The sequence below is a fragment of the Falco peregrinus genome, chromosome 1, assembly GCF_023634155.1.
Source record: "Falco peregrinus isolate bFalPer1 chromosome 1, bFalPer1.pri, whole genome shotgun sequence".
Taxonomy (NCBI): domain Eukaryota; kingdom Metazoa; phylum Chordata; class Aves; order Falconiformes; family Falconidae; genus Falco; species Falco peregrinus.
Window position 1 is genome coordinate 40,881,898 of NC_073721.1, and position 25,721 is coordinate 40,907,618.

Sequence of the window (25,721 nt, forward strand, 5' to 3'; positions counted from 1 at the left end):
TGGTCAAGACCTGTGGATGCGTCAGCTCATCCCAAGCCCAGCACCAGCTGCTTCTGCCCTGCTAGTGATGCTGCTGGTATGATCCCGACGACATCCCCACTCATTCACCTGCCTTCAAGATGCTGCTGCTGGTGGTGCTGCAAGTATGGTCCCTCTTACCCACACCCAGCACAGCAACACCAGCAGGGAACGGCAAAGGGAAAGAACTTTCTCCAGGCATAACCTGCTGTCCCGGGTATTTATGCTTTTTGTTTCCAGTACAAGTATATAAAAGCATGTAAAGCCGCATGCTTGCCCTCTCATGCTGCCTTTGCTCTAGGGGTGCCTCCCTAAAAGAGCTGGGGAACATGCTGCTTCATGGAGAAATCCCTCTGCTATGGGGCTTCACTACAACTTATGACCAAGCAGTAGCAACCACGGTCACCTTGTGCCACTGAGGCCAGAAAGCACAGGGAAGGAAATGGGGAGTGCAGTGGGCAGGTTGGACCCAGAGATGAATGTGTGTCAACATGTGAGGTTTTGTGCCCGTTAAGAGGGAGCCTGAACAGGCGCTGCTTGAGCAGTGTCTTTGTATAGCTGTTCCCACAGAGCCAGGTCCCTCCAGGGACCTTGTCTCCAGCTCTAGAGCCAGCTCAGACCCTTGCAGCCGTGGGGGTTCCCAGCTTCACCCAAGAGAAGAGGTGGTGGTGGGAAAGGAAGGCCCAGGGAACCTTGGAGAAGAGATGGAGGAAGGGGGCTTTTCTTACCCAGAAAAAGGGGGAGATGGCACCCTGGGCTTCCAGCGACCCACAGACGTTCCCTGCAATTTCCTTTACCCATTTCAGACATCCCATGCAAGCAGAGGTGGCTGCCTACAGACATGTGCAGACTCACACCTCACCCCTCGCAGTGGTTTCCCAACCAAACAGCAACAGGAAACTTCAATGAAATTCAAAAGGGAAATTGCAGTTACCACTGCCCAACACATACACACATGCCTTCCTCCCCTCCACACCCCCTTCCTCCCTGGGAGGGAAGCAGAGGGCCTCTGCTGCAGGGCAGCCCCTACTCAAACCCCATTCCCATGCCCAGAGCCGTACACAGCAGTCACGCTGCCCGTGGATGCAGCACAGCGGAGAAGCGCAGCCCCTGCTTGGTTGCTGGCGAGACATCCCCATGCTGAGGACGTGCAGGAGGAGCTGCTCCAGGTCCTGTCTCCCGTGCAAGGCCAGCGAGTGCTTTGGATCTGTGGTTGCCGATGAGGATAGGCAGGAATGAATGGGCTGTGTGTAATGGGCAAGGTGACGAGGAGGGGGTGAGGGGAGGAGGAAGAGTGCCGCACTATGCCTCTGCTGCCTCGACTCCTCCCGCAGCCTCCTTAGGACATCACAGGCTGGATGGGGAGCAGGCTGCCGAATTTAAAGTGCTGGATCACAGGAAACTTCTCCAGGCACTGCAGGAGGAGAGACAAAGAAGGGTGAGTTCAGGAGACATTTCCACCTTACGCATGCAGAGCTATGTCCTGCCTCTGGGGTCAGGAGGCAGTGAGCCTGGGGCCACTCTGCTCAGCGGCAGACAGAGGGATCAGTCCCATGTCCCCCCCACATTCCTGTCAGGCTCCTTGGGCCAGTGACACTTCCTAACCCCACACCCTCCCCTTCAGCCAGAGCCTTTTGCTTACTGAAATTCAGGCCTGGAGCACAAGCAGACGAGGCATGGTTATGCCAGCATCTTTCTCTCACCACCTCTCCTCGCTCAAGCTGACCTCTTTGAAGAGCTTCACCCTACAAACACTTTGAGAACTGCAGACACCCGTCGGGAAGAGACTCTCCCGCCCCAGGACAGTGCCCACACTCCGGGTTTGAGGCATCACCCTGCACCCACAGGGCGCTGCCCAGACTGCATTCCAGATTCTCAGGTCTTCAATAGACAAGTGTCACTCATTTTGCCGCCATAGTTTAAGACGTGGTTCTATTCCCCGACAGTCCCTCACCCCTGAAATCCGCGCCCCCCCTTGCAGAGTAATGACAGAGGGAGTGTGGATCACAGATCAGTCATATACACCCACTGCAAGGCAGTTTAGCTCAGGGCTGTGAGCTCACCGCCCGGCCAGGGCAGCAAGGTCAGTGACTGTGGCCAATAACCACGCCAAAGTTTGCCAGCGCTCGCCCGGCAGAGCTCTGTTTTTTTGAGTCACTGCAGATTCATACTGCCCTAAACTCACAGAGGGCACAGAGCAGACTCGCCTCCAGACACACAAACCTCAGAAGTACACGGACGCCGGCACAGATGCCACCGTGTTAGCTGTGCTAAACAGGGGCCACAGGCCACCCTGTGCGTTGCCATGGGGACTCACCTGCCAGCGTGCTCGAGGGCACAGCTGGTGAGATGGTGGCCACCACCTTGCTGCAGGCAGAGGGGCAAGCTCTTCCCTCCCTAGACAGCATGACATGAAGAGAAAAGAAACCCAGGCCTGTGCCTTGGGAGGAGAGTCTACTGTACCCCGATAAGGCATGCATCTGCTGATGGGAATCTTATTCTAGAGGAGATATGAAGCACATACAACCCAAGTACAGCAGTTACCAACTAACAGGACTCCATCTTGTCCCACCAGCTCCTTGGCACAGCCAGCACCTGCTCCAGGCCAGGGTGGATGGGATGCTGCACTAGGCAGGGGCCCAGCTCCCCATATGCTGCAGACCCCTCAGCAGGAAAGAGGGTGTCAAGGCCACACCAGTTCCTGCAGCCCGCAGCCTCCCAGGACAAGAGGCGTGACACATTCCTCCAGGCACTTCTTCCAAGTACAGTTCACTCCTACTAAAGGGGAGGCAAGAGCCATGTCGTAGTTACAGCTCTCCTTCCCATAGGAAGGAGTACGTGCCCGCCGCGGGGCCGAGCCGAACCCACTGCAGCCGGGGAGACCCCAGCTCTGGGATGGGGAGGAGGCGCTGCGCTGCAGGCAGCTCTTCGCCGCGTGGGCAGAGGCAGGCAGCCTGCCCTCGTGCTGTCGTCATGGGCAAGTGGGAGCATTTGTGCTCAGAAGCCCAGGCCTATGGTAATCCCTTCAGAGCCAGAGGCCAGACAACTGGTTCCAGCAGAACTGAACTGCTTGCAAGCACAGTGGAGCCAAAACAAGTTTGGAGGTGGTGAAAGTACAGCCATGCAGAAAACCGTAAGCCACCATGGCAAGGCACCAAGGAGAAATAAGGGCACATCACCTTCAAAGCTTCCTAATGCTCAGAGCTGCTGCCATCTCCTCGCACAACCACTTAGACAAACCCTCAGAGGAAGCAGCGCTGGATAACAGTGACATGAGGGAAGAACAGAGAGAAATGAATACCAGAGATGTTGACAGCTAGAAATGTCAGCCCAGCTAGCTCCAAGGAGTCCCATGGAAGACCAGATTGGTTTGGGCTCCAGATGAAGAGACTTTACCACCAGCAGGAAGAATGGATAACTATTCCACTTCACACACCACCAGCCCAAGAAGAGACAAGCCAAGAAACTTTTCCTCCTCTATCCAGCAGGACTAGCACAAATGTACCCGATTATTAGAGGTGCCAAGAGATAGGACCCTCCTTGCATCACTTGCAGGTGTAACTGATGTAGCCAACACTAGCTCAATAGAGAGGACAGGCTTATTTTCTTCTTGTCACCATTTTGGTCATGCTGAAGGTCTGCTTGGGACTCAGCTGGGAAGTAGATTCATGCATCAAGTCCAACCTTTAAAGATGGAACTGGGACTAGATTAGTTACAATGCAAAGTATTTCCCAATGGACTGCAGAGTAGGAAAGGTCAGGAGACTCAAAAGCAGGCTCGGGGAAAAACATCAAGGCTGCTGCTTTAACCACACTCTATTCTGTCAACTTCTTCACTCGCCTTTGATGGAGAGAATAAGAAAAGCCCCTGCATTTCCAAGCAAACACATATTCACTCATTATATTCATATTATAGATACATTTGAGATTTCATAAACACACAGAGCTGAAGACACCTTGTCTTCAGTCTACTGCCCCATCCACAGACCCTGCAGCAAGCACCCTGGCGTGCCGCGATCAGCTAGAGCTCCCAGCCACGTGGATGCACCTGAGTCTTCTGTCAGCTGTTTAAAGTCATCTCATAGAGGGGGCAGAGTAGAAATAAAGCACCCAGAGTGCTTTTTAAATTAACCAGGTCTGGGGACTACACCGCTCCTACCAAGTGAGAGCAGGTTGTGAGTGAGCATCTGCTTTCTCCTGGTCTGCCTCTAACAAGTGACCCTTTTGCCCTGCTGCTACCTCCACTCCCACTCAAACCCCCGTCACAGTCAGTGCCACCCGTCACCAAGCACTTCTCAGCCACCCCAGACATGTTAAGAGCTGGAGCCTCCATCTGAGTGTCTGATTTCACCTGATCTAATTGCAACGGGTGATCCAAGGGGCAGGGAGAAGGGAGGGGGGAAAAAAAAAAAAAAAAAGATAAAAGGATACCTTGCTCTCACCTTAGCCAGTCAGACTAAAAGCAACACCACAATCCTAAACCTCCTCCCAGTCTCTGAGCTCTGCTACTGAAGCTGCCTGCCTTCAGCTGGACAAAGACCCATGTCAGGACTGTTGGCTCACTTATCTTTTGCTAACGTTGGCAGTGGCTAATTGGAGAAAGACTGCAATGGTGAAGGCTACACAGCTGGGTACATCAAGCAGAAACTTGCACCAGGAGCCAGCAGCAAACAGACAAGATCTTCAGCAGTGACTTGTGGGTGCCTAGCCTGAAAGACCCAGAAGGATTCAGTCTTCAAAGGGTGAAGCCTCAGCGATCCTCAACATTGTATAATTCCCTGAAAGTTAGTCAAAGAGATTGTCTAGTTGCAAATGTTGGTAAAGCTGCATAGCCACACCGTAACTGAAAGCTAAGCCCAGCTACAGTGCCATGTCCATGCTCCTCTCATCTCCCAAGCCAGGCAGGAACCAGCAGAGCCAGCAGTGGGGTGGGAGACCCCCCAGAGCAGATAAAAAGAATTTGTAAGGACGTCTCGGCAGTTCTCCCTCTCCTCTGCCCACCCAGGTGAACATAGGTACCATGAGTATCAGGACAGTGTTGCACGAGGATCATGTGCTTAGAAACAGTCCTTTAAGATCTACAAATGTTCTCAGAGGAAAAAAAATCCTAAATTTAAAGCGCTTTGGTTGGTTCATTGTTTTCTACACCTTAGTCTAAATTTGCGTCATCACCTCTCCTGGCAGTTTTTGCATACTCCCCTTGACACAGCTACATCTCTAGATCCTTCTAGAAATCCACCAGCACTAGATCCAGCATTTCCATACAAAATGTCATCTGCTATTCAAAACAGAGCCAAGGCCTCCAGAAAAGACTGTCTTGTGGGTGCACCTGGAAGAGCCAAAGAATCTCCCTGTCGCTAGAGGACCCCTGAGCTGTGCTGTCCCAGCAGGCCAGGTAGATCTGCCAGCACATGGTAGCCCCAAGACATCAGGGGACATGCACATTGCACTGTGGGCATGTCACAGAATCCATCATAGAATTGTTTGGGGTTAGAAAAGACCTTTAAGATCATCAGGTCCAACCATCAAGATACTCCAGCCATGTATGTGGTGCATGAGGTGGGAGCAACCACATGGCACTGGGCACATGGGGCAGCAAGCAGGAGCATCCAAACAGCATGAGACACATGGGATGCCAGGGAAGTATCCAGACAGCGTGTGAAGAAATGGGTCCAGAGGAAAGGAAGGCCCGAGGCAGGGTTGTTGAGGCAGCAGCAGACCATGCTCAGGCTCTAGGTTTTCAGGGACCCATGTTTCACTTTAGCAGCACTCCCAAGGTTAGGGTCTTCTCCTTCAGATTCCCCAGCTCTCCACTAGAGTCTCTAGCTCAGGGCTTCCCAGCCGGCAGCATCTCCAGCCCCTGCGATGGAGCTGTGAGCAGGGGCAGTCCCGGAGGGGCAGCCCAGGGCATCCCTCTGAGGAGCAGCCAGCGGAGGGGGTCGACCCCCAGCCCCGCTTCTCCTCTTTGGAGGCTGGGAGGAAAGCTGAGCTGGGGCGGAAGGAGCCAGCAGGCCTGGGAGTGACACCTCGCAGATTAGAGAGGTATGTGGCTTGGAACCTAAACACAGGATGTGCAGCGCAGAGGAAGGGCTGGGGGAGGGAGCGCCGAGCTCGGCACAGTTAACCCCTTTGTGCGCTGGGGCCCAAGCAGAGCTGCCCACACAGCCTCTGCCCCACAGCCCAGCCACGGGAGCAGGCTGACTTCAGCAGAGACCACAGGGTACTGGATTAACTCCTTCAAGCACCACCAGTCTCCTCGGGTGCAGCAGGGGGTTGTGCCACCCCTGCTCCTCCAGTGTCTTCAGCACAGCCAGTGCCTCCCTGCAGAGCCAGCACGGTCCCATCCGTCCCAGCAAGAGATGCTGCCTGTTGGCCGTTCCCTCCAGAGGCCCAGATGCGGCAGTTCCTGTCGTGCTTCCTCAAGCTCAGGCTTAGCTTGAGCAGGAAGGCGAGATAAGGGAGAGCCAAAAACTGCCCGGTTCTCCAGGTCAGGGCTGGCCAGGAAAGCCCACTGGGGGCTGTGCCAGCAGAGCCCCGGCAGGCGCAGGGCTGCCAGGCTGGGGAGGTAGCTGTGGCCTCACCGGTCCGGCACACCGCACAGATGGGACTTGTAGTGCGGGGAGGTTGGTAGGAAGCGTTCAGCTGCTCTGGGCTCCTGAAACCGGGGATGATAATTTAAATTAAGTCTCCTCCAGCTGGCAAAATAGCAGTGCAGGGAGCAGATAAGCGGGTCAAGACATCAGTCCTAGTTTGGGGACCTGAAACTTGCACTATGGGAAGACAAGAAACGGCAAAAGTCACGTCTGCAAGGAATGGCCATTTCAGGATTGGTTTTGGGGCAAACACTGGGCAGGCAGGAGCCTCCTCCCAGCCAGCAGCACCTGAACTGCCGGGGGCTCCCAAGCCACATTCAGCCCAGGGTAGCAACCGGGCTGCGGCAGGGCCCCTGCGCCAAGGGGCGGCAGAAGAGCTGACCCACAGTGAAGTGGAAGGGAGGAGGCGTGCGGCCAGCAGCCTCCCCCTGCCCACAACACTCACCTCTGCCTTGTACATGCGGATGAGGCCCTGGTTGACCTTGGACCAGGAGGGCACGGCGCTGATGTTCCAGAGCTGGTTGGAGTGCTCAGCAAAGGGGCCTGTCTTCATCTGTAAGAGACCCAAGAGCAGGGGCTGAGGGAGCTGGGCCAGCCAGGAAGCTCATGCACCAGCAGTGACTCACACTCACGCTCTCCCCAAGCAAACATTCCCACCAAGCCCTGTGACCCACGCACCAGCCACTTCACTGCGCCTTCCCTCCCTCCCTCCACGCTCCCTCCTGCTGCGGCCACATCACATGAAGCCGTGGCAATCCAGTTCACCCCCTTCCCTGATAAAATGAAGCCTTTTCCTGCCACACTTTCCTAATCAGACCTCCCTCTGCACACCGCCCTTTTAATGACTCTTTGCATTAAAAAGGCCCCACGTAAGTCCTGTTCTCCCCCCCAGTAGAGCTTGGCTCAACACTGTTCCTATTCTACCCAGAAACCTCCCAGTGCAGCACTGCCGGGCTTTCCAAGAAAATGACTCATTCCCCATTCAGATCAACAACAAGCAGCAGCAACAACCGCCACTGCCTTCCCTGAATACAGAGGGCAGTGCAGGCTGGCAGCAGCTCGGGTGTCTGCAGCCCGCTGGACACCTGCCTCCAGCAGAGGAGGGCTCTGGGGGAAGGCAGGAGCAGAGGGGGCACAGGCCAGTCCCACTCTCCAAACTGGCTCCAGAGCTGCAAGTCACTAGCTTGCAGCAGATGCTTTAAATTTGTTGGGGTTTTTTTTGTTTGTTTGGTTGAGGTTTTTAAATTTTTTTTTTTTAATACTCCAGTGTTTCTCCTCCCAGGATGAGGGGGTTTGGAGGAGGGAGACCGGGGCGGGGGGGGAAGCTGCAGTCAGGGACAGTTGCATGTAGATCCCCTGGGTAGTTGCCTCTCCTTCTCCTCCATGAATAAAACCAGACCCTCAGGGAGAAAAAGAAATACAATGCAGCCACTCTGACTGAGCGAAGTTCCCATGACATCAGAAACCACAAGGCCGAAGCTCACACTAAAAAGGAGCGTGGGGAGAGAGGAATCTCTTGGACTCTCATTCTTGACTCAGGGCTCAAACAACTAACCCCTTCCCTCCATGCACGCACAGGCCTGGAGCGAGGGTGGGAAAAGAACCGCCAAAACCACCTCTCTGCTCATTGCAAAAGCAAGCAAGGCTGATAAATCTGCTTTGGGAAATCGATGCTGCCCTTCTGCAAGGCCTGCGTGGCACCAGCCTGCAGCAGAGAAAGAAAGAGAAGGGAAGGGGGGGTGCTGGGGAACCTGAAAAACCCCACTGCTTGGAGGACACCGTTGTTTCAAGCCTGCCAACCTCAGGGCTGGAGCACCGGGGGAAGTAGGTCTGTAGCTCTGCCCGCTGCCGGGAGAGCACACGCACATCCCCACTTCCCCTCGGCGCATCTCACAAGCTGGGGGATGACGGATGAGCTGCTCTGCCGTTCCCGCTCCCCTCCACCATGCACGCTTTCCTTGTGGATACAAGATGAAACGCACAGATACACAAAGCACAACGCTACTCAACAGAGTCGGTGCGTTATTAAGCGCAAGGATTTGGCACCAACGAGCACCCAAGTTAAAGGCTCCCAGGGTGCTCAGCACCAGGTGGTTTGCCCAACGCACCGCCCCTCCCCATACGGGAGGTTTGGCTGTGTGCGTTTTGACACCAAACCTTCCTCCAGCATCACCACCCTTTGCAGGGGCACAGCTTGCACCAGCTGCCAGCACCGCACTGTGCATTGCCCACTGCCCAAGCTGAGGCGAGCGCGCCAGCGAGCGCGGGGGAGGCGAGCATGGCTGGCTGTCCCCACACTCGTGCCTGGGGCTGTGCGAGCACCCTGCGCGGCCACCACCGCGGCCCTCCTCACCCACAGCGCCCGGCAAGGGACAGCTTGGCCACAGTTTCAAACTGGGGAGGGAAAAACAAGGGGGATGAAGGGGGAACAACAAAAAAACCCCACCTCCTTCCAGCCACAAACGGCAAAGAAGGAGAGCTGGGGGGGAAAGCAAGAGGCGGTGAGCGTGCTGCAGTCCCGCAGTGACCCCAGGGGAATGGAGTGAGTCAGAGCAGCCATATTGAGCAGGAAATTACTCACAGACCCGGCGTTCCTGCCTCTCTGTTCCCAAGAGAATCGGCCTTTTGTAAATGGTTCCTCTGTCAGTGCCGGGGGGGAGGGGGACGGCTGAGGCCGTGCTTTCCTGTCAGCTCCTTCCCTTCCAGCAGAAACCGGAGCCCTCCCTTCCCCAACATCCAAATTTAGAAGGCAGATTGAAGCTGAAATTCCTGCTGCCTGCCCTGGGCCCTTGGACAAGCATCTGGGTGATTGCACTGATGCACTGCAACAGCTGGGGCGTATCTGGCACCCCTCTTCTGCACAAACACAGGCAGCCATTGCTGCCATCTGCAGCCCCCAATGTGGCAGGCATCAAAGATGCCCCCAGAGCCCCCTATCCTCACACCTACAGGCACCACACGCACCCCACAGCACACTCCAGTGGGCGCGGTGAGAGCAGGGAGGGTGGCCTGAGCCCCAGCTGGCTCTGTAAACCTCACCCTATTCAAGAACCATGCGCTGGTCCAAAACCACCCCGCAGAGTTCCCAACAGCAGGCCAGCTCACGCGAGGCTGGCTGCCGCGCCTGTGCACCGCACAGGGTGGTGCTGCCGTACAGAGGATGCCTCGGTGGGCTCAGCCTGGACATCATCTCGCTGCTACTTTGAGACTGAGCTTTAAATATACTCGTGGCAAACACTACAACAGTGTACGTTCATATCCCTGAAACGTCACCCAGGGGCTAAGAAAAATGTCTGCTCAAGAGAATACTCTCTCAGTTGAAAGAGACCAACCTCCCTTGGTTGTAGCTTGCTGAAACAAAACCTGCTCTCATGTCAGTAAGACGTACCAGACCCACTATGGGAACTGTTGTGGTATTTGCTATGTGTTTAACACCTTGAAAGGAGAGCTGTTTCCAGCTGAAAAGCTCAGAAAAAAACAACATCGTTCATTTACTAAAGTCTTTAATCCCTTCTATCTTCCCCTGCTATTTTGTTTTCTTGTTGATTTTGGAGAGAAAGCATTTGGAAGGCACTGGAGGCTGTCCCAGCCCCCCCTAGTGGCAGTTACTGCCTTCCCAGGCATTTGGGAGAGAAAAAACAAATTTTAAAAGCAAAATCTTTACAAAAAGAAAACAGTGCTTGCACGAAGATGAATTGAAAATACCATGCAGTTGATAATCCAGGTTGTTGCCATCCCCCCTTAGCGGCTCACAAAAGGACTCCTTGCCAGCAGGTGGCACTGAGGAACTCAGCAGAAACAGGGAATTCCATAATTCTCAAAAAATGTGCACAAAAAGAAGCAAACTCATTTATTTTAAAAGCCTACTAAAAAACTAACTTTCTGCAGGCAAAAGCAGAGTGACCTGAAGAAGCAGTATGGCGCTGTGTATTTTAAACCTTACACATCATTTGTGCTCTGCAGAATTTTCTACATGCATGCCAAGAGATGTATATTTTTATGTTTTTAACAGGTTAGCGCACTGTCTGGATATTACAGAGGCCCAAATTAAAATAAATCTTAGAGCATCTTGGCTCCTGCTTCCCTGTCCTCACCTTGATCTTTCCTACCAGCACTTCTTAACTACCCGTGGCATGATTCATCTCCGCACTATGGGTTAAACTCTGTGAGGTGCTAACTACCAACAAACTATACGAGATTCAGCAGGACTTGACACAGCACCTCCTGGGGTTTGGGCCAAAGGCTTCTAAGAAAATTTCCTAAATGAAAGGCTAAGTTCATACTCTGTAACCTCTCTCCTCATCTAATCACTAAATTAGAGAGGCGGGGGGGGGGGGGGGGGGGGGGGGGGCGGGGAGAGCGAACAGAACAAAGGGGAAGAACTGCACTCTGTCCTTCAAAATTAATCCCATCAACTCTTGTCAGACACAAGAAATCCCTCACCACAGCAGAGCGTGTACTTCTTGCTCTCCCTGCTCAGACCATGCAGCAAGGAGGACAGTAGAAACATGGCTAGACCATCCACTGCAGCTGCGGGCAGAAAGCTGTGAGCTCCCTCACTGAGAAACGCTGCCCATGGTCAGCAACAAGCCAAGCCCCTGACCCCGGGGTCCTACAGTGCTTGAGCAGAAACATGGTCCTGAAGGCATTGCCAGCCAGGTGAATCTCGGCACCATCTCTGCTCCAGATTGTTTGCAAATAACGTGCATTTAATGGGCAACTCTTTCAGTAGAATCTGGAGAAGACCAAGCCTCACGGAGGTTTGGGAGCCTCTCCTATGCAAGGGGAGGCCCAGGGCCTGCCAGGCAGCACTTGACGGCTGGAGGGAAGGGAGGTTATCTTGGCAAGCCCAGTCATTTTGTAGCTTCTACTTCATCTTCCTAGCATACTTGCAGGCACCAGTTTTCTCCATGCAGGTTCCCACTGACTGATCCAAGGTTATTTGTTTGTTCTTGTTACAGCTTCCTTCAACTACAATCCAGAGCCCATCTAACTTAATTACACTTTCCTCTCAACATCCCTCTCAACTCATTCAAGGAGAGCACCTCAGACACGCAACAATAGTTCAGCTGCACAGTTGCTTGAGAGCAAACAAGCAAGCAAAGGAGGAAGAGAAAACCACAGCCAGAGCAAAGTGTCTAATGTCAAGAGAACTTCCCTGTGGAACAAACCTTCCAGTCCTCACCTCTGTAATGAAGAGGATGCACTCCAGAAACATGAAGTCCTTATGGTTTTCGTTTACCACCTTCTCATCAACAAAGTGTCGAGGCTCCAGATGTGGATGGTCTAAGAAGAGTAAGAGACAATAGGAAGTAACCTGTATGGCACCCCCTTTCTGAGACCAAGTTCAATCAGGTTTTGTCCTGTCCCTCTTCCAGAAGAAACATAATTCTCCCAGAGTTCTTTAGAATCATAGAGCTGCTCCCCTTCCATCACATCTCCCACTCCAGTGCCTCAGCAGTGAGAGCAACTGGTAAACTCCCCAGGGCAGAAAATGTGTTTTTTAGCACCAAAACCAAGACTCTCCTTTTAAAAAGCTTGTAGTCATTGCAATAAAGACAGATGTACTGTACAAGGCAGCCTTCCATCTCCCAATCTAAGCAACTAGCTTTATTTGAAAAGCCCCAAGCAAACTCTTCTGCTGTATTATACATAAATTTGACATATTTGAATTTGAAAGTCAATCCCAAGCCCCATCATCTTTGCAACCATGAAAGACGGGACAGGGGGCAGGCTGGGACAGGAGAAGGTTTTTATTAGTACCTATCAGCTGGGAACTGCCCCATATGAAAGGTAGAAATTGGAAGTCATCCAAGCCCCACACGCCCTGGCTGCCAGCAGGTTCCATCCTGTAGGTCTTCTGAAGTTTTCGCATCACTTCTAGGTACCTGAGACCAAAGAGGGAAGGAAGGGTTAAGACAAAGCCTTCTTCTGTCTTCGTTGACTCACATGAGGACAAGAACAATCAGTCTGGATGACACAACTTTATCACTTGTGAGCAGGACCACTACATATAGCACAGTACATGAATACGTATTCAGCTCCTTTGCCACAGAAGCAGCCCGATTGGTACATACAACAGCAAACACCAGCACCTTTTAAAATTGGTTGGTTCGTTTCTGTTTGTTTGTTGTTTTGGGGGGCTTTTTTACACCAAGAAATTCACGAGGAAATCAAGCGGCAGGGATTTATTTTATCTGCAGTGTCTTGTGTTGGTGCAGATCTTTCCTCGCTCCCACTGCTATTTGAGAACATTGACACTTCACTCTCCTTCAACCATTTCCAAAAGAGCTCAGAAAGCTTTCCACCTTATGGTAACTGCCACTTTCACTTTTCAGGTGGAAAATTAAAGCTGGAAGTGCTATTGAAGGAAATTGTTTCCATGCCACCAAACAGTGATACAGCTGGGATTAGATCTCTGGACTCCAATACCCATTCCACCAGTTTCGTTGCTACCAACTCCACCTTCTGCGCTGGAAACACATCTAGAGGAGCAGCGGAGGAGTGCCAGTTTCATATTTATTTTTTTTTTAAATGCCTGAAGAGATGTTAGATCCTCTGATCAGATATTCCTGTCTATCACAAAACACAGAGCTTCACCCACATACCTCTGCAGAGCTCGACAACTTGTGCTCAGCTGAAGTAACTTCCCAGAAAGACACTCAGCCTCTAACAGACAAGGTGCTATCACCTCTTCTGGAGACAGTTATAACGGGTCACTGCATGGTCCATTAAAAAGTACATCTGCCTCCTAATTTTGTCTAGGTTTGTCTTCAGTTTTCCCATTCTGCCCTTTTTCCCTAGGCCAGCAATCCCTTCAGCACTCATGTTCTCTAATTATGTACAGGTCTTTGTAGAAGGCCCTTGATTTGCCCAGCTCACACCCCAGGAGGAGGCTTTTCGTACAATTTCTTTCTCCCAAATGGGTGCAGATGAGTAGAAGAAAGGGGACACAATCAGTCCAGATTACAGGATTCTGGTGTAGAGAACAGGCAGTAACCTCTCAAATGGCTGGAAGGGGATGCTGTCAGGGACCTGCCCCCAAACTGCCCAGTGCTTCCAGCCCTTCTCTTTCCGTTACCTCACCTGTTAAATACTTTAAAGACGATGGCCATCTGGTCATCCACTCTGAGCACACCAATTTTGCAGAGGCAGCAGAGAAAGGCTGCAAACGCAGCTTCATGCCCTAAAGTTAAAAGACATAAACAGTCACGACACTGGTGTCTCTGGTCCCCAGGACAACCCTTCTGTGGGCACCACAATGGCTCTTAAGAAATCATAGCAGTCACACACCCGTCTCAAGAGACCCAACCATATTGTCCCTATTAATACCATGAGCTGGCAGTATTTTATCCCCATGCAGCACCTACCCAAAGCATACCTTCTAGACATTCATAAGGTGATTATTAGCTTTGAGAAAGTAAGAAGGTTCTTGAGGAAAAACAGTCCCAACACTGGGCATGCTGGGAGCAAGGCAGGGCCTTTCCCCAGAGCTTGGCACAGAAGGGGAAGTGGAGCATTGCAGGGTCATCTGCTCAAGGGAAGCGAGAGAACCTCACATCTAAAACTGAACAGATTTCCTCCCGCCTCACAAATATCTCCATGTTGGAAGGACGTAGATCCCATGCTGCTGCTGGGAACAGTCCATCCTAGAAGGTACTGGGATCTCAGGTTGAGCCTCTGCACCTTGGTCCTCCAGCTAACCGCAAGGAACAGAAACAATCAGCAAACCCAGAAATGTCTTTTAGCGGAAAGGACCACAGAACAAGGGAGAGTACAAGATCAGCAGCTCCACTCTGAGGTGCAGCTCCCACTGTGGGAGTGTGGGAACAAAATGCATCTCTAGTCTAGCCACTGTGAGCTAGGACATGGGCCTCTCTCGGGCTTGGGACACACAGCGGGGGAGGAAGGGTGAATTTCCTTCCCTGAGCTGACCACCCCCAGCCGGCAGGTCCCTTTGCAAAGACAACACCTCCCCCTGGTGCCGGTGAGCCGCAGCAAACCGGACAAGCACTGCGCTCCTTTCACCCACGTCCTCCTCTTCCTCCCCCTGCCCAGGTCAGAGCTGTGCTTCCTCGCACCCCCAGCGTCCCGCTCTCCTGCCTTTTGGCGAGGACACACCTGTCCTCCACACAGAGCAGCAGAGCACGTAGGCAGTTCCGGCATCAGGTTTAACTGAAGCCAGCACAGTTACTTCAACCTGCAATTCAGTCTCTCCTTAGGTGGAAAATGCTTCTACCTTCGGATTTCAGTCTCTGTAAGCAGGGATGTCACTTCTAGGGAGCACCAGACCTCAAGACACCTCCCACTGAACACAAACTTTTTTCCCCACCCTAGTTTCAGTTCAAGCAATTATATCTTATCCCTCTAAACTGCCCGTTGCAGATCAGCAGGTGCAAGACTGCTGCATGTGGTAAAGCAGCTCCTACAGCTTATCCCAGGACACCTCGCACAGCTTGGTCCACATTTCCTTGGATGAGACATGAAAAGGGTGTTATGGCTCTAGCACAGCCCTGCTCCAGTCCCAGCTCTCTGTCATAGCTCACACCGGCCATAGGGGTGAGGAGGCCCTAGAAGGAAGGTGCTTGTTTCAAGCTGGCACTAAAAATAGTGGTAATAACGTATTTAAATAAAGGCAGCACCAGGCTCTGAAGGGTCACTACCCCAGGGAGTCCACCCTCTGCCAGCATGCACGCCCAGGGTACCTGTGCCATAGTCAATGCGAGTGGAGTTCCCCACGGATTCCTTCAGGTAGACTGCCACTTCTGGTGCAGCATCAGCCAAATGCTTGGGAATCACTGTTGTCACTAACTTTTCTGCTTCCTTAAAGACACAAAAGATTCCCTCGAGTGAGTCCAGATCTAGACAGTCCCCAGAAACCAGTCATCCTCTGCTCAAACACTGTGGCAGAGCAGGAGCTGCAATGGTGCACTGCTACAACAGCCAGAGCCAGCATAACAGAAGAGCAAATTCTCCTGTTAAAGAAATCATCTCCAGAGATGGAACAATTCAGGGAGAGCTTGTCCTGACACTTATCCAGGCCACACACAACTACATGAAAAAAAAGCTTCACCATCCAAATACATCAACCCAGTTACCCACCGAGTCATCTCCAAGAGAAAAGCATTAACAGAGCAGCAGACCACCTGTAAGTTCTTTGCTGCTGAGACTGTGCCTGTGCCACTTCCAGAGCTTAGTGCAGGGCAAATGCAGGGCTGCTCTGAGCTGAAGGAAGTCGAGCAGTTTCAAAACCCTCTGATTTTTTATGTCACCCATCAGCTAGCAGTCACAAAGCAAAGGAGCTCCTTGGGCTTGGAAGACCCTCACGGCTCATCCAGGACTTGGAGAGCCAGCCAAGAGCATTTACACGGACCATATGGTCTCACAAGAGGGGAAGACAGCACCAGATTGGGGTGATGCATATCAAGAAGTGGATCCTGCACAGCTTATCTCAGCAGTTCCTCTGTAGGCTGCTTGGCTGCCACACAATGATGGGACCATTCTGCTATCCTTGCTGGGCATACTGCCCTTCTGTAGGAGCTGCATGTAACACTACACATGAAAGACACGCTCACCTGGTCTAGTTTGGCGTACCAGGTCCTGAAGGCTTTGTTCCCAAAGCGAGAAGGCTGATCCACTGGTGGGGTTTCATCAATCCATCTGTCAAGGGTGTTCAGAAGAGCCACCAACTTCTCAATGGGCTACAGAGACAAAGAAGATGAGGGAACACAGTGACATAAAACAAAGCAGTCCCTCAAACTCCAACATCTCTGCCCTAGACTGGAGTCGTTGAAGACCACACTCTCCTTCCCAAGGGCAGCAAGCAAAAACGGCATGTGCCAACCCTCCCTGAAATGCAGAGGGACTGGGAAAACCATCCTTCCCCTCAGAAGATCAGTGCAGTACAAAGCCCAGCCTGAGGCAGGCTCTGCAGTCACCCACACAGTCTTTCATGAGCTGTACCAGCACTATGCTCTAAAACCACTGGGAGAAGAGCTACAGCAAGCTCCTAGCTGTAGGCCATACAGGACTGAGAAGCAGGCAAGTGCTACACAATTCAGTGATCTCCAACAGAGAACTCGGGCTCTGCACCTCGAGGGTCCTGCATCCCCGACTGGATACAGGACAGCACTTACCACATAACCTCACCAGTGGCTGATGATGTGATTTAGAAGCCCTTCTCAAGGCCTCTAATCTTTGTCCTGAAGTGTCTCTTCAGAGCCAGGATTAGCAGCAATGGTGTTAGCGTTTGTACAGCACCCAGCACAGCAGGGCCTAATTGTAAGCCAACCTTCTCAGCATGATTCCTGTTGCTTCAAACTCATGCCAGTCAGACTGTCTTGGCAGCTCCAACCCAGGGATACCCGGTGCATGTGGCAAAATACTGCCTACCTATGGGAAGAGGCAGCCTGGTTTGCCCACCAGTGGTCTCACCAAAGCAAGCATGAGAAGCACTTGGCTCTCAGACAAATGTCTCAATACAAACACAAAGCTGATGGGAAGACAACAGCAAGACAACAGAGCCCTCTTTCTTACACCCAGTGCTGGAAGGAGAAAGTGAAGAACCTGTGCAGGATGTATGACTGACTGGAGCAGCACTGCTGGGGCCACAAGGGAAAAGCAGCAAGGGCGATACAGCGTGATGTCTCGAGCTGTCAGGGCTGGCCAACGCACGCAGCCTCCTCCCTGCCTTGCCCTAACAGCTAGGCAACGGCTACACCCCACACACCAAGAAGGAACACTACAGGCAGCAATTTAAGCAGCTCCAAACAGTTTTAGGAGGCTCTGCCGACAACTGGTCAAGCCTGCCAGAGGCTCTAGTATTCTCCTTGCCTGACTCCAAGCAGCCAGAGAGCCGTCAGCTGCCACAGCAGCTGGCCAGGCCCCGGGCAATGTAGGCTCCTCTGTCTCGAGAGGGGATTCCTCCTTCAAGGGGACAAAGAGGACAGTAGAAGCAGCAGCTGGTTTGACTTTGCTGGAGGCATCGACCATGTGAAGCCGACGGGTCTCCTGGGCTGTGGTTCAATTCTTCACGCTGCCTGTCGGGAGGACAAGGAAACAGCCAAGCCCAGCAAGTTTCTAGCCCTTGAAGTGCCGCTTGAAGGGGGCGAGTGGAGAGATAAGCATAGTAGAGCTGTGTGGCCACTGAACCGGCTGCAGATCACTCCCCCTGCCCTCAGTTCTCAGGAGGGTCTCACGGCAGACACAGCCTCCCATAGACAGCAGCTCCTGAGGTTCCATCCCGAGGACACGGTGGGATCAGCCAGTGGGAAGGGGGATCAGGGAGGAGAGGGATCCACCCACCCCACAGGACCTCAACACTTGGCCACTGAGCCAGGGTAGAGGCTGGGATAGAGGACAAGACCTGAGCACACCAGGAACACAAAAGACCCACGTGCCAAGGGACACGGGGCCAGAAGCTCTGGATGCCCTGGCGAGGCTGCAAGCTGGAGCCACTAGCAGGCCAGCGCCCCAGATACACGCAGACTGAGACAGTGCAGTGCAGCCCCCTCCGCTTCAGCTCCCTGCTGCCCGAAACGCTGCAGAACCCTGGCATCTCCCCACTGCACCGGGCCAGGTTTGGACTCGGCTCTACTCCTTCCTGGCTACTGCATTCCCCTCCAATTAAGCAACAGCATCCCCAGCACTGGGTTGCAGTGAATAATTAAATTGTGCTGGTGATTTATCTGCCAGCACCACCAGCTCATTACGAGCAGCCACCGTATTTCAAACTCCTCTCAGCAAGCACTCAGTGCTGCCTGGATAAATGGCTGGCAAGGATCGGCTTCTTCCCCTGGGGAGCACCAGAGTCGAACCTCCCCTTCCCCACTTGCTTGCTTTAAAGGGATTTAAAAGCCCAGCCCCACCAAACACGGGAGAGCAGGACCCAGCTGCCAGCTCAGCCATGCCAATAAATAATTAAAGAGATGCAGCTCATTTTGGGCCCAAGGCCCTTTGAAGAGGGGGTTACTGAAAGAAGCAGCTTCCCATTGTCCAGCAGAGGAAACCCGTACATCCAGGGCTGACCCCAGCGGGGGAGGAGGAGGGGAAAAGCAGAGCTTACAGGAACACAACCACTAGCACCGCTGCAGCCTTGTTTTGCCTGGCTGGGTTTTTAAGCTCTATTTTTGCTTTACCTTTCCAGTGATCAAAGCAAGGGCAGCCTCCCCCCTGCTCTCCTTGCTCTTCTCATTGTGCTGATTTTGCATCCCCTTGACCCTGAGTCTGCCACTGGTCCCAAAAGCAAACCACAGAGCAGAGACCTGTCAGCATCTCTCAAGAGCAGGGGCCAGGCAGACGGAAATGCTGAGAAGGCATCACGGCAGCCAAAGCTGCCCACAAGGACTGAGCCTGCTCCCGTGGGCTCCTCAGGCTCTGTTGGAGTGGGGAGCTGCTAAAATTGGGGCATTTGCTGCTTCCCCCACTTTCCTTCTGGAGCCAGAGCAAGCCACAAGGCCAGCCAGTTTCCCCCATCGAAGCTGGCTGTTTGAAGGGAAGGTCTGCTCCTCGAATGGCCAAAATTAACCTCCTCCTTGCTGCACTGCTCCTCTGATCAAAGTCACAGCTTTGAAAAACTGCTCCAGGCTGCAGTCCCAGCAGTTGCTGCACGGAGCACTCCCTCCAGGAGGGAAAGGCAGGTCACCGCCTATCACTCATACAACCTTGTGCCAGACACAGCGTCTACGCCAGAGACCTAAGCAACAGCTCAGCTATCACTGCTTGTCAGATGCCACCAGTAAAACCCCAGACAGCTCCATGCAATTTTTCAGTAAGCACAGAGCAAGCTCAGCAAGTCTCAGAAGGGGCTCAGCCCCCAAAGGATCCAGCTCTCACTCCAGCAGACAGTTTGGTATTGACACACGCTACTCTGGAAACCATTAAGCTGTCTCTTCCAAAGCACAGCAGACCATACTTATTTTTTCTCTTCCCACCCCCCCCACCCCCCCCAGCCATGGCAAGGCAATACCAGTAAGTCACAGAGAGGATATGCATTCAGCGGAAAGGATTCCAGGAGGTCATTTGCCAAAGGAAGGCGTCTGGAGCATTTGATCAGGGAGGAAGATGGGACTGCACAAAAGCACATCAGCAGCAAGTACAGCAAAAGAGAAGAAAGCAGAGCAGAGATGCAAGCAGAGGCCACAAGGGGCTGAGCCTTTAAAAGCACAGATAAGCAGTTTGATCTACAAACAAAACTGCGTGAACAGGCAACCTCATCAACAAGGAAACCCTGGGGATGCTTCACCTGCGCCTCAAGTCACAGGCTTCTTAGCACAAGGGGAATGAGGCATGTTCCCTGCCACCTCCCAAGCAGTTGGGATCATGTCTCTTGTTTGTCACCTGGATTGGGACTGTGGATGGAAAACATTTACTCCAAGAGGGATCTGCCACACCGATGCAGCCCTGATACAGCTTTTCCTAGACAGATGACAGCTCAAAGAGGTTGGCAGAAGAGGGTTCCCCCTCGCATCCTCCTCTTTGTTTTGCTCATTTTCAATGCTTTGTTTCCCTAGAACTGCTCTGTGAATGGTTGGGAATGAGCTAGATCAGGACAAAAACAAAACTCAAAGGTGAAATGCAAACAGCAGAAAGCAAGAGCAACGTTTGACAGCAGTTTCTACTGAATTGAAGGAACAAAAGGTGGACACAAAGCCTGTTAGGAGAGACTCATTACTCCTGATCCCCCCGCTTCCATGAACTACAAGCAAGTTTCTCATTCACACACTGGCTCCAAGAAGGGAAGGCTGGACTTAAGATGCCTGCTTCAAACAAATGTCTAAGTTAAAAATCATCATATGCTGCCTTCCCACATCAGAATGAAGCTATAAACACACAGGGTCCAGTTTGCTTCCCATTCTGCCTAGATCTTTTTTGACTATTCCCAGCATTCTTGCATAGCTGTAAGTTTGAACAGTAAAAATGTACCCAAGAATCTCCTCAGTGCAATGCAGAACAAGGGCAGGGGATCCAGCATGCAACATGGAAGTCAAGCTGGTGACCAACATAGGCTCTGCAGGTAACAGTAACACAGAGAGACCTCAGGCCAGCCGTGAGCATGGCTGAGGCCAGGCAGTAACACCAGTGAGGATGCCTGCCCTTTCCCTCTGGCTTCAAGTGACCCCGTCATGCCCTGACATGGTGAGCAGGCACTAAAGCCAGCAGCAGACAGAGCCAGGTAACAGTCACATTAATACGAAAGGAAAAATAGATCCTTTCTGCTTAATACCTCGGAAGGGGTGATCCTGCCCCACAGGCTGAACCTACCACCCCTGTCCAGCCCTCCTGCATGCTCCGCAGCCCCCCCATAGCCCTTAGCACAACCCTTCGCAAGGCAGGTCAACGACATCCCTTGGGTTTACACACTGTCAAACCAGACCTTGCACAGCTCAGCTACAGCGTGGGCCAAGGAGACAGGTACTGTTAACACACTCCGAGCAACAAGGAAGCCCAGGGACAGGGAGATAAGTGACTTGCCCAAGGTCCCACAGAGAGGCCAGTGGGAGAACAGGCACAGTGCAGACATCTCAGCCTTTTGCCTGCAATCAGGAGGGAACACCGCATCTTCAAAACATCACTGGTTGAAGCCAGACTGTGAAAACAGGGTCAAAAAATGTCCTTTCTGCCTTCTCCTTTTCACCACCAGCTTCTGTCCACTGGTAACTTGCTTGATTTCCCATCCAGCAAGCACACACAGAGCCTCGGCACCCTTGGGGGAGGATTGCAGGATAACACTTGCATCCCCAAGCATAACCCAATGGCACTTATTCTCCCTAGTTCCCAGATATGCTGCCAACTCATTCCTTGCCTCGGAAATATTCACTGTAGAGCCAAAAAAAAAAAAAAAAAGGAAAAAAAAAGAAGAAAAGAAAGAAAAGAAAGAAAAAATGGGCAGAAAAGGAGAAATAAAGGGATCCAAACTCTTCTCCTACCTCTGAAACTTTGTATTCGCAGGTCAGCTTCTTTCCCCTGACACCTTCATTCAGAGTGAGGATGAAGCCCATATAATCTGCATATGCCTGCAAACACACCCAAGAGAGCAGGGCGTTAGTGAATACCCACGGTCTGTTTGAACAAACATTGTGGCATGGGAGCACTCCTGCACACTAAGGGGACCTTTCCCAACACACAGCGCTGCTTTCTTGGAGACACTCAGGTTGCAGGGCTTGCTGCGAGGTTACTGCTATTTTTGGCAGACCCAGTGGCAAAAGGCAGATGGCAATTGCACTAAGAACTCTGCATTGCTGTAAAAATTACAGAGAGGAGAGTCCTAAAAATGCTTGCTCTACCCCCAAAATCATTCCCTCAGCTCCCTACCTCCTATCAAGTCAAATTCAAACTCCTCAGCTCTGCACAGTCTCAGTTGTGCCCAGACATCCTGCTCTGCACTGCTTCTCCTAGACCTGTGCTGTTATGTGCCCTTTTCTCCTTCTACTCTTCTCCCATGCTCAGGCATGATAGAGAAGTGGGAGACAGCCCAGGCTCTCCACCACTTTTCTCTTTAGATTTGCTGCTTTTGAAGCATCATATCCAATGCAGCTCCGCAGCTCTGAGTTTTTGAAAACACTGGACCAACACACTGCTACCTCTATCTTCTTGAGCCCCTCTTGCACAGAAGTCCTGACCAAGAGCAAGTCCGTAAACCCAGGAGACTTAACAAAGGAAGCTGCACTCAAAGGTTTGCTTGAGACTTGGCTGTAACTTAAGCTTCTCATAAGACACCACATACCAGTCATCAAGCAAGAACTTGCTCCCAGGAGGTGGGACAAGTCTGGGCTAACACACCAATCCCTCAAAGGCAGAGAGGGGAGAACCTGCCTGTTCCACCACCTCCATATATACTGTAAACAAAAATTATCCAGGAAATTGAAGGCCTCAGCTCCAGAGTCTTTTTCCAGTATAGCAAGCTGGGAAGGTCCCAGGAACCAGCCCAACCTGGTGCTATTAGAAGGCCCAGCAGCATGAGTTCAAGCTGAGTTCAAACAGTGCTGGGTAAATTCAGTTTTGATACAATGTCCAGGCTAGGTAGCATGAAATAGTAACTAGGAAGGGAGCACCAGTAATTTTTAAGCATCTCTCATCTCCTTCAATCTCTCTCCTGGGTCACTCCTTTGTCAGAGCATTTGGCTGTCAGACTCCAGATCTCACTGCCAAGTAATTTTCCTACAAACAGGCAGTGACTCTTCTGCTTTAAAACACAAATCGATTAATTTCCCATTACTTGCCCAAACCTGCTTTACCTCATGGCGGTTCCCAGACCAAACCTGGCTGCCACTGAAACAGAATAAGCCTTTACCAGTCTTCCCTGCCCCCGGAGCCATACCTGAGAGCGCTTCCACTTGGCCATGTCGGAAACCATGTTTATCTCCTTTTTGGGGATCATGAAGCTCTGCTGGAGGGGAGGAGCCACCTCCTCAGAGGTGCCTGGGAGATGCAAAAAAGAGGTAAAATAGAGAGAGCGGAGAAGAAATCCTCTATCTTCCTTTCCTAAAAATCAATGTTCATTTCTCAGGAGATAGAAAGTAAATAAATCCATCCTAGCTTGTGCCACTATCTCACCAAGTCCTCCTCACCAAACAATATCCTCCCAATCCCCAGATAATATCTCCTAAGGACACTGTAAAGCTTCGGAAAGTAGCATTATGCTTGTTTTCATCACTGAAGATGCATTTCCCATCCGCCCAGAGAGGCTGGTACAGGACATGACATCCATGACAAACAACATCCAGCTAGTTTAATTATTTCTGTCATGCTGAAGCACTGAGCTCTCCTGACTAACTGTGCCTCGTTTGTACAGTGTTAAGCCTGAGCCTGCATTCCTCTAAAAGACAGAACTCCTGAGAAGACAAAGCTGGAGCAATTCAATAGATGGCAGTCCAGAGCCACAGCCTCTGGTCCAGGCAGCGCAGGGGCTTGGAGGATGCCGGGACACAGCCTCTTCCAGATGGGAGCTATGAAGATAATTTTGTTTTAAAGCCCTCTCAGAGCCCTGGCAGTAATGTTTAATGCAAATGCAAGTTATTGAGGCACTAGAGGCGCTCTTCTCCCCAGCATCTGAACCAAGGCCCCAACCCTGATGCCAGGGTGACCCTTACCCCATGCTCTCCAGGGCTCTGCTCTCCACCAGCAGCCCCGCAATGGGACACTGCAGAGCCAGAAACGCTCCAGGAGGTTAGAGGTGATTTGCATTATGCTCCTGTAGGTGCAACTTTTAATAGCAAGAGGCAGTGCAGCAGACCACCGTTAAGGAAACTGGGTGCTAATGCGAATTTATGAATTCTGTAAGAGTCACCCAGTTAATCTTTTTAATCCTAGAAAATCTGAAGGTGTTTGTTCAGCACTAGCCACCCTGGCAACATTTCAGCGACTGCTCTCCACACTACAGCAAGTTCAGGCACTGGCTCCCTAACATGCACCACCAAACTCCAACTCCTTAAAAATATTATGAGCTGCATTTACATAGAAAATATTACCCAAAGCATCAGCAGCCTTTTCTGCAGCAGAACAATACTGTCTAGCAGGCAGATCAGGGGAAAAGGAATCCAAAGTCCCAGGAATCACACAGGGTCTGCTATAGACTTGTCCCACAGCCTTAGAAAATCATTTAACTTCTCTGCCTTTCAGGTTCCCCATGTACAGAACAAATGCAGTTGTACCACCTGCCGAGAGTGTTACAGTGTTTGGTTCATTCCTGCACGTAAGCCACAGTAAAACTTCCAGGCACAGGGCTGAGAGGAACAACATGCAAGGAATTTACATGAAAGACACGCACGCCTCCTGAAAACACAGCGGGCAACTCACAATGACTAGCATTGTAATGATGGAGCTCTTATTTTAAAAGAGCTTGTAACATGAAAACAATAAAAAACTCCAGAACAGTGGTGTAAAAAGGCAAACACTGACTTGTACGTTAATTTGGATGATACACAAAGAGCAGTGGTGTGGCCAGGGCAGTGTCCTGGGCCAGGGGGATCCAGGTGTTGGCCCAGCCTTTGTCTCATGACAGAACTTGTTTCATCTCTTTGAGTTTATTTCTCAAGCATCGCTTCTTCTGACACACGCTTTGTGCATTTCCTCTTGGGGAGACCACAGACAGGCAAGGCAGGAAACACTGCCAGCGCCACAGGGGTTACAGTGTTGTACAACATAAGCAAAAGTCCAAAATCAGTGATGGGATGGAGGCAGAAGCAGAACGGGTTGGTTTTATGATTAAAAGAAATTGGTCAAACGAGGCGCGTTCGGTCTTATGCCCGGGGCGTGGGGAGGGGGAACCAAACTCAGCTGCAAGACAGAGCCTCTCCACCGGCCACCACCGCCCATGCCGGCTCGGGAAAGGGGGTCCCACAGCACAGCGGGGGGCGGACCTGACCCCCGCCAGCCCCCCAGCACAGAGGTGCCACTGCCCCAGGAGGTACAGACCCCTCGGGGGGCGGCAGCCCAGCCCGGTCCGTCTGGAGGAATCCGGCCTGGCCACACCGCAGCCCGGGGCCCGGCAGGCCGCAGCGGGGCCGAGGGGCCGCCCGCTCCACCCGGCCGAGAGTCCAAGGGCCCCAGGGCCCCATCGTAACCTCAGCAAAGCCTCCCCCCACCGTGCGCCCGGTCGCTCGCTGCCGCCAGACCCTCACGGCACGGGGCCCTGCGCCCCCAGCCCAAGGACCCCTATGTAGCATGTGGCCCAGCGGCCCACCCCCCGGACCGGTGCCCTGGCCCCGAAGACACCCCTCAAAGGCCCCGAGCGCGGCCCCCCAGCCCAGAGGGCCTCGAAGCCACCCCGGCCGCCCCTCACCTGCTCGCCGCTCGCTCTCTGCCATCTTCCCCGAGCCCGGCCGCCGCCGTTGCCACCCCTCACCCCTCACCTCCGGACACGCCGAAGCCGCCGCCGGCCATCTTTGAGCAGGGCGCGCCGCCCAGCCCAGTCGCTCCCGGGGCCGCCAAGCGGCCGGCGTGTCCTCTCCCAGCCACCGTCGTGGCCCACGCCGCCATGTTTGTGCGGGGCACAGCCTCCCTCTGCCCACAGAGCACCACGGGGCGCCGCGAGGAGCGGGTGTGCGTGGAGGGGAGAGGAGGCGCGCCTCGGCGATCAGGACTCCTCTCACCGCCCCTTAGAGAAGGCAG

The 25,721-nt window shown here is 52.6% G+C and overlaps 1 protein-coding gene across 1 annotated transcript; it reads right to left on the bottom strand.

Moving 5' to 3' along the window:
* Positions 1 to 924: 924 nt before the first annotated feature.
* PTPA (protein phosphatase 2 phosphatase activator) lies at positions 925 to 25,546 on the bottom strand. The gene is made up of 10 exons (XM_055792215.1): positions 25,393 to 25,546; positions 22,930 to 23,030; positions 21,539 to 21,625; positions 16,187 to 16,312; positions 15,317 to 15,434; positions 13,698 to 13,797; positions 12,375 to 12,499; positions 11,797 to 11,897; positions 7,057 to 7,164; positions 925 to 1,432 (listed from the first exon to the last, which is right to left on the bottom strand). The coding sequence occupies exons 1-10, from the start codon at positions 25,415 to 25,417 to the stop codon at positions 1,358 to 1,360; spliced, it is 966 nt and encodes a 321-aa protein (XP_055648190.1). The 5' UTR covers positions 25,418 to 25,546; the 3' UTR covers positions 925 to 1,357.
* Positions 25,547 to 25,721: the final 175 nt, after the last annotated feature.

Coding starts and splice junctions, on each gene's coding strand:
- PTPA (XM_055792215.1), bottom strand. CDS start 25,417: ATGGCAGAGAGCGAGCGGCGAGCAG. Junction 16,313..21,538: donor GCGAATACAAAGTTTCAGAG/GTAGGAGAAGAG, acceptor TTGTCTCTGTAG/CCCATTGAGAAGTTGGTGGC. Junction 13,798..15,316: donor TCGCATTGACTATGGCACAG/GTACCCTGGGCG, acceptor TTTTAACTTTAG/GGCATGAAGCTGCGTTTGCA.